General features: G+C 45.9%; 1 protein-coding gene across 1 annotated transcript in view; it reads left to right on the top strand.

The window, feature by feature from the left end:
- Window positions 1–7,939, top strand: part of LOC311579768 (uncharacterized protein) — a gene marked incomplete at its 5' end in the record, with an annotated part of 29,456 nt that extends 21,517 nt beyond the window's left edge. Inside the window, 3 exons of the mRNA XM_084750612.1 lie at window positions 1,451–1,527; window positions 3,649–3,751; window positions 6,728–7,939. Of these exons, the coding sequence (XP_084606738.1) occupies window positions 1,451–1,527; window positions 3,649–3,751; window positions 6,728–7,710 (1,163 nt within the window). The 3' untranslated portion in view covers window positions 7,711–7,939. The remainder of the gene's footprint in view (window positions 1–1,450; window positions 1,528–3,648; window positions 3,752–6,727) is intronic.
- Between the last annotated feature and the right edge of the window lie 1,126 nt (window positions 7,940–9,065).

Here is a 9,065-nt window from a genome sequence, read left to right on the forward strand (position 1 = left end):
TGTCAATGGTATTTTCCTACATAGGGGACAGGTTTCTGTCTTTCTGTTCCAGGGAGCTGTCATCAGCACAGCAAGACTTCTCATCCAATCATTCAAGGCGATTGCTTTAATCCAGAGTTTTCAAAGAGAATGCATAATAGAGTCCCCTGTTGCCCTAAAAAAAAGTTCTGTTTAATTAATGATGCCAAAGCCAATGACCCTGGGGAATGCCTGGCATTGAGTCAGCTGCCTCTTAGACTCCCTAACTCAACCCTCTGGCCCCACTGACTCTAAGGCAGGCTGCCCTCCTGATGGTACACTGGAGGGGTCCTTCTTCAGATAATGCTAACAGCAAACTTTTAGTCACTGAAGGTGTCAAAGTGGACAAAAGATTGTGTGATCAGTTTTAAGAAACACGAAAGAATTTGTTCAAAAAAAAAAAAACACACAAATTGAGTGCACTGTGATGGTTCCCAAACAGACATCAAGGAAGTGTCCTCAACTGTCTAGGGGAGCTCTGGAGCTGCTGTAAGCACACGTCTCACCCAGCTCCCCGCACTGAGCACTATACACATCTGCAGTTGAGTAGCGAGGGATGTGCATTTCGGATGGGAATCACCTGAGGTAAGGTGCGCTTGCTGCTTGAGCTGTAGGGCACATGCCAGGGCATACCAATTAGTGGCCCTTGGCTGCCCAGATGTTCACGTTTCTTCTCTTAGCTTCTTGAGCCATCTTCTCCTTCCTTCTCTCTCTTTGTCGCTTCCTAAGACATGGTTGTTTCATTTCAGATTCCTTTCATCTGTCTTTCTCTGTTCCTAGCTTTCCTACACACATCTCCAGGAGTAATCCCTTCTCTTGGATCAAAGCTGTTCTTAACAGTTCTTAGACAGACTCTCTTCTTTCTCTTTTGGTATACTGATAATTTAAATCAAACTGGACACAGCTTGTTAAACCTCTTTTATTATTCAGTTAAATTCTCACAGCACTGAACACTAAAGGTGGGGAAACTTGGGGCTGCAGTGTTGGCTCAGTGGTTGAGAGCATGCACTGTTCTTTTAGAGGAACCAATTTTGGAGCCCAGCACTCTTTGAGCAACTCAGAACTGCCTGTGCCTCCAGTTCCAAGGGCCCAACACCTCAGCTTCTGAGGCACCAGAAACCATGTGTGTGTAAAACCTAAGGAAAAAAAACCTGTTAGTTTAAAAATTGTCAGTAGCTTTGAACAGTCCAGTAATATGAGACTGTTTCCCATTTCTGTGCCTGCTGGACAATTGTGGCATTAGAGGTGTAAAGTGAAGGGCTCAGGGCACAGCCTTATTGGCACGGAGAACTGCAAGTGTCAGTGGCGGAGCCCTCACCACACTGAACATCTAAGCGCTGCTAGGGCTATGTGGGTAACACAGCACAGAGAAAATTAACTCCTGCTTTTCCTCATGCTAATAAATCTTCACCTTCCCATTCTCCTACTGTAGGGACCCAGAGGGACACGAACCGGATTCCTCAGTTACTTTTGTTTTGGTTACTGTCTGCCATGTTTTATGTGGACTCGGTAAGTTCTATGCATACTTTTGCATCAGAGATAATGATTCATATCAGTCACTTAACAAAAACAAAAAAGGAGCATATGAAACAGCTGTTTAAGTTACACAGTTCAATATATAATATATATCTGGAGAATGCATTGGTGAGGGAGTGTGTGCAAACCAAGCAAAACAGTTTACCAGAAATTTACATCACATACGAGGTAACTTTGTGTTTTTGTTTTTTGTCTGTCTGTCTTTTGAGACAGGGTTTCTCTGTGTAGCCTTAGCTGTCCTGGACTTGCTTTGTAGATCAGGCTGGCCTGGAACTTGTAGAGATCCTCTGCCTCTGCCTCTTGAGTGCTGGGATTAAAGGTGTGTGCCACCATGCCTGGTATGTGGTAACTTCGAGTGTACATGCTTGTGTATGTGAATACAGGGGCCAAAGGACAACTTGGGTGTTTTTCATTAGGTGCCTCTTTCGTTTCTGCTCTTTTTAAACTTTATTTTTTTGTGTGTGAGTTTTTAGCCCACACAGGTGACTATGTACCGTGTGTGTGCCTGGTGCCCACAGAAGTCAATAGAGGACATGGGATCCCTAGGACCAGAATTACAGACACTTGGGAACTGTCATGTGAGTCCTGGGAATCAAACCCCAGGTCCCCTGGAAGAGCAGCCAGTGCTCTTAACCACTGAACCATCTATCTCTCCAGCCTCTTGGCTTTACTTTTGAAAGTGGCTCTCCCTGGCCTGGAACTCTGCAAATGAGCTCAGCTGGCCGGCCAGTGACCGCCAGGGTCTGCCCGTCTCTGTCTCTGCATGCCCTCACAGCCCCTAAGCTCAGGTCCTCAAGTTCTGCAAAGCAAACGCTGACCGTCACTTCAGCCCTTAAAGACACCTTAAAATCTGAATAACTTTAAACACACATGCATACTTTAAGCATGTATTTGTACTCTAATATAATTCAGCCTGAGTCAAGCATTTTATTTTGCTTACTATGTGCACTCATCTTTCCCTTTACATAGCGCTGTGCTAGTTCACATGGAGAAGTTGCCTGGTTGAATCATTTGAAAGTGCAAGATGACCATGACCCTTGAACAGTCAACCTTTAATGCTTAACTGCTCATCTCACACATGCTCTCTTGTATTACCTCAGCCCCCACTGCTACCCTAAGGCAGTTACCTGTAGCTCAAATGCTACCTAATGCTTGGGTATTTCTGTGTGCCTGCCTATGAGTGTGGGCTGACATGGGCCACAGCAGATGTGTGGGGCTCAGAGGATAGCATGCGGGAATCAGGTCTCTTCTTACACCTTGGGGGAGGGGGACGGTCCCAGGGATGGACCTCAGCTCATCAGGCTTGGTGGCAAGGACCTTTACCGTCTGAGACATCTTGCCTGCCTTTGAGTTACTCTTTAACAGACGGCACACAAAGCTGTCTGTACTTCATTGCCTACACTGTCCACAGTGCATTGCAGCACTACACTGTCTTCAAGATGGTGTCTCATCTTAAGCAACTCTTACGCAGTTATTGTCTTAATAGCAGAAAATTCTACTGTATATCTGGTGAAGCTAGCAGTCCAAGGTGAATGTCGAAAGGAGGTTGGTTTCCCTGGAGGCCATTTTCCTTGGCCAGCTTTCTTACAGTGTCCCCATATAGACGTGACATTGTTCCTTTTGCCTCTTGCTGTGGGCGACTTCACTATGTAGTCTACAGGGTCAGGGTGAACCTTAAGCACTGGGATGTGACTTTGGGTGTGAGGCAGTGCACTTTGCTGTTGGTGTTCCCCCTGGCGCACAGGAATGGGCGCTCTGCGAGAGGACCTCAGCAGCTGCGCAGTGCGCTCAGCCGGCTCTCCCTCCCGTGCAGGAGTCCTGTGCTCATCTTTGCCAGTTGATTGCACAGCAGGGATCTCTGTGGTTGGCTCATAAATCTACTGAGATCCTGCTGCATTCCAATTTATGTAATGTTGGCGTCTACCAGCTTAAAGAAATGCTACGTAAACCAAAACCAAGCAAGGCGCCTCCCTTGCCAACACCCCAACCTGTCTAACTGCAGAGGAGAGGGAGGAAGGCATTGGGACGCATTTAGAAAGTGTTTGCTGCTCAGCTTTGGCCTCTGTCACTTTTCTCCATCCTGCTTATGCCAAGGAACTGCAGACTCTAGAAGCTCAAACTTTAGCTCTATGGATCGGCGTATCCTCTTCCCCCGACTCCCCACCCCTGCTCTCACCTTATTCTACCATCAACGAAAGTACCGAGGACCAGTTATGATGCATGCTGCCTCTTATTTAGTTCTGAGATGAACAGCTCTCAAGGAGCTTTTTCTCTTGGGCAAGAGTTAATTAACTCCGCCCCTCCCCCACCCCTACAGCAGTGCTCGGGTCTAAAAGAAAGCCTTTCACGCTGTATTCCATAATTGCTTTAGATTTGTCGTGTAGCTCACATAAAATCAATGGTGGATGATATTTCAGGCATTATGAACAGCCAAAATGGAATTTTTATTTTATTTTTAAAAGCCTCCCCCTACCCCCCACCTCCACCCCGGAGTCTCTAAATGACTTCAAGGGAGGAACCCACAGAATGAAGTGACTAGCATTGACTTTTATTATACCGGCCATTTCTCGACAGGGTTCATAATGTAAAGCTGGCACTCTGTCACTGTCACTGTCACCACACAGTCCTCCTTTCTTCCACCCACTCCTCTGCTTTCCTGGCAGTTTTAGTAAATCTGGCGTGTGACACTAGAATTCTTTCTTCGGCTGCAATCCTCGTGTTTGCTACAGTGTTCACATAGCAATAGTTTTCCTGTTTGGACATGAAGACTCACGTGAAGCCATCTGAATTACACTAATAAGGTTTAGGTTCCTGCAAAGAAAAATAATAAAGGCTGGAATTGTCTCTATAGGTCACGGGATTTCTGCAGCCAGTTGGGCTGTGCTTGGAGGATGTGGATAGACGCAGTTCTGGCACTCCTTGGCTCTGAGATCACGTAGCGCAGGTCTCTGTTGCCCTGTGAACTTTGCCCGAGTTCTCCTCTGTGTTGCTTTGCTCTGCGAGGTGGGCACCATGTCTAGAGAGAAAAAGAGGATGGATTTCTCTCTCATCCTCAAAATAGTCAAGTAAGTGTCCAGATACTGTCTCTGACCTACCAGCTCATATTATCGGTGCTATAAACGTGAGCCTTCGGTGTTTTCCTCCCTGAAGGGATTGTTCTCACTGGAGTATCATAGCCCAGGATGCACCTGCTAGGAAGTCAGGCTGGTTGGGTTTTGTTTCACTCCCTAACATGGGGGCTTAGCTGCTCTGTCTGTGACAGAAGGGGTCACTGACAGCCTTCACAGAAGAGCTAGGAGAATTAAGGCTGAACTAGAATACAGAGAAGGTGAAGATGATTGGACAATTCTCTCGTGACTCAGGTGTGGCGATCGGGTCGGCATGGCATAACACACACTAGTGAGAGAAGATGGTTCAGGCACAAGGAGGGGCTGGCAAAGCCCACACACGCTGTGTACATGAAAGGTGACTGCGTGTGCATCAGACAAGTGGGTGCTGGACTGGGCTTCTAACAGGAACATGTCCTTTTTTTCCCCTCCTTTTTCATTTCTCTAGTGTTTTCCTTTTTATTAATTAAATATTTTTTATTTTTTACATATACATTTTAATATATTTTATAATTTATTCCTATTACATCTAAATTGTTATCTCATCCCTTGTATCCTCCCATTCCTCCCTCCCTCCCATTTTCCCCTTACTCTCCTCCCCTATGACTGTGACTGAGGGGGACCTCCACACTATGGAATACTACTCAGCTATTAAAAACAAGGAATTTCCAAAATTTATGGACAAATGGATTAAACTAGAAATGATCATAATGAGTGAGTTAACCCAGAAGCATAAAGAGTCAAATGGTATATACTCACTTGGACACTAGCCCAAGGGATATGTCCCATGAAAGTCTTCATTTACCAGGAAGTGAAACAGAGGGGAGGACATTCTATTGGGACTCTAGGTGAGAGAAGCATGGGAGAATAGGGAAATAGAAGGATCCAGAGGGTCCTAGAAACCTACAAGAAGAACATTATGATGGGCAGATCTGGGCCCAGAGGTCCTGCTCAAACTATGGGACCAGCCAAGGACAATATGTGCAGTAAACTTCGAACCCCTACCCAGATCTAGCCAATGGACAGGACATTCTCCACAGTTGAGTGAAGAGTGGGGACTGACTTTCACACAAACTCTGGTGCCCCATATTTGACCACGTCCCCTGGATGAGGAGGCCTGGTGGCACTCAGAGGAAGGAAAGCAGGCTACCCAAGAACAGGAACATGTCTTAAACGGGGATCAGTGTCTCATGACCCCTTGTAAAGAATTGCCTGTAAAAGTCCACCTACTTCCTGGGCATTGAAAATCTACACTGCCAGCCTGGCAAGGTGGCATATGCCTTTAATCCCAGAGCTCAGGGAGGCGGAGGTAGGCCAATCGCTGTGAGTTCAAAATCAGGAAAAAGCGAGTCCAGGACAGCCAAAGCTACACAGAGAAACACTGTCTTGAAAAACCAAAAAAGAAAGAAATCCAGACTACCATTACAAAAAATCACTATTATATGCACACATTTGAATATTAAGTAATAGCATGATACTAAACACCAAAGAATTTGGCTATATTCTTACAGGTTTATACTTAATTTTATTACTATCAGTGTTTTTAAAAAATTTTCCAGCAGGTGAGTGGACATGTTAACACACATATACACATGCACAAGCCAAGATCTCATTTAAAGTGAAATGGATGCACTGAAGTAAAGATTGACTTTCTGTGCCTGGTCCAGCACTTTTGACATTTTCTTCTCCTGTTTGTAGACTACACTGTGTTCGTGATTCTGCTTAAAGCCTTCGCATCTCGATGCTGCCCTCTCTCTTTCTCTAGAAGGTAACCCACACTTTGGGGTTTTTCCTCTACCTCTAGTCAGAACTATTTCTCATATGAATCACTCTCAGCAGGGAGAAAACACCGAGCTCCATGAAAAAAAAAAGGCATCCTAATAAATGATAACGTGTCAATTCAGAATATTAATGGTATAGCAATGGCCAGGGAGTTCACTTATAAATAGCTGAGCCGAGGTTTATGGCTAACAAGATTTTGGTCTGGGGTAGCCAAGGGGCATTATAGGTCTTTAATGATGGCTCTTCTTTTGTTTTTGTTTTGTTTTTTTCCCTACAGCCATGAGAAAGCACAGTGTTGTCCTTGAGTTTGTTCTTTTTGGACTATCCACCATCCCGTACATTCTCTACGATGAGAAACCACAGCGCTGTCCGTGAGTTCATTCTTCTTGGATTATCCACCGACCCGTACATTGAGCCTCTACTATTTGTTCTGTTCCTTGTGGTTTACCTCCTCACTGTGCTGGGAAACTCCTTGCTGCTGCTTGTGATCACAGCTGATTCTCAGCTCCACACACCGATGTATTTCTTCCTGAGACAGCTGTCCTTCATAGACCTCTGCCACTCGTCTGTCACGGCCCCCAAGATGCTGGAGAATATACTTTCTGAGGAGAAAACCATCTTCGTTGAAAGCTGCTTGGCCCAGGCCTTCTTTGTGTTCGCCACTGGTGGCACCGAGGCCTGCCTGCTTGCCGCAATGGCTTATGACCGCTACGTCGCCATTGGCTCGCCTTTGCTCTACAGCCAGGTGATGAGTACCCAGCTCTGTGTGGGGCTGATGTGGGTCTCCTGGGGTCTGGCCGTTGCTGATGCTCTCCTCAACATCCTTCTGGCTGCCAGTTTAGATTTCTGCGAGGGCCAGAGCATCCCCCACTTCAGCTGTGAGCTGTCTTCTGTCTTCCGTCTGTCTTGCTCTGATACCTCGACCAACTTCATACTCCTGCTGTGCTCCTCGGTCCTGCATTTCTTCGGAACCCTGGCTATGATCGTTTGCTCCTACGCCCGCATTGTCTCCACCGTCTTGAGCATCAGGTCCAGCACTGGGAGGAGCAAGGCCTTCTCCACCTGCTTGTCCCACCTCACCACTGTCATCTTGTTCTATGGCTCAGGCTTTATCAGTTATCTCTTACCGGCTTCAGGCTCCCCGCTGGAGAAGGTCTTCTCCTTGCAGTACAGTCTCATCACCCTCATGCTGAACCCCCTCATCTACAGCCTGAAGAACAAGGAGGTGAAGGCGGCGGTGGCAAGGATGATCAGAAAGCATTTTTAACCTCTTAAATATCAGACACAACGTTGTGTGATAAAACAGACACGGAACTGCGGCGCTGCAAGGTCAACTAACGAGCTTTAGGGAGAGCGTTTGGTGGCCATGATGGAAGGTGCTACTGGGGACATGACTCTTGCTTTTTTTGGGGGGGGGGGAAATATTTGTGAAGAAACAGAGAACTCTTAGAATGATGAGTCTTGACAAGGAAAGGATAAATGGATCAATGGACCCTTTCCCCCAGGAGAGCATCTTACCAAACAGTTTTTTTTCATTTATGTGTAAATATTTATTGCTGTTTTCAGCTCACCACTACTTCAATATCTATCCATCCATCCATCCATCCATCCATCCCAATTTTTCAGTAAATGTGACTCCTGCAAAAACAGATGACCATCATGGGGTGGGGATGACCATCATGGGGTGGGGATGACCATCATGGGGGTGGGGATGATCATTATGGGGTGGGGATGACCATCATGGGGTGGGGATGATCATCATGGGGATGACTCTGTGGTCCAGAGGAGACTGAAAATTCTGTCTTTTTCTCCAACCTGGAGTGAAATCAGGACTCAAGTGAGGTTATCCAGAATTTTGATCTATAAAATTCAAATTTTAATCACAAAGAAATCCAGAAAAACAATAATAACAAAAAAACCCTTGAACTAAGCCTACAGTACTGTACCTCCTAAGGAAACTACAGCCCTGTTTCCTAGCAATGATCCATGAGTGATAGTTAAAGTAAGAATAACAATGTCCAGTTTGATACATTTCTCTTTTTTTTGATATATTTCTTAACTTGTGCCAAGAAGTGGACTACAGTCCTGGGGTAGCAAGGTGCCACACCTGTCATTCCTGGGGCCTCTGGACAGATGTACAACAGATTATAAAATAAGAAGAGTATCCTAGATTACCCCGGGTCTAATCTAATGACGTGGATGCTGGCGAACGTTCTACAACAGAAAAGAAGAGGCAAATGGGAAGACAAGGGTAATATAAACCCAAGAAGGATTTGCTACTGCCCCCGCCTCTCAGTGCCAGCTCTCTTGATGGAGAAGACAATGAGGCAGGAATCGTGGCCAGCTTCTAGAGGCGGAGAACACACCAGCCAACCGCCATTGGAGAGACAGGAAGTGCAGCTCCTAGCATGGAGTTCTGCCAAGAGCCCAAAAGAGGCTCAAGTGCTTTCCTCCCAGGTGCTCAGAGCAGCGCTGCCACACCTTCATTCTGCCTTTGGGCAATGCAGAGTGTTGAGCCCACCCAGACTTCTGACCTAATGATTTGTAACATAATACATCTGCATGTTTAAGGTTTAAAAAAATTTTTTTTTTAGAATTTCATACATGAGTTTGGTATTTACA

The sequence above is a fragment of the Acomys minous genome, assembly GCF_964271855.1.
Source record: "Acomys minous genome assembly, chromosome: 12".
NCBI classification, from domain to species: Eukaryota; Metazoa; Chordata; class Mammalia; order Rodentia; family Muridae; genus Acomys; species Acomys minous.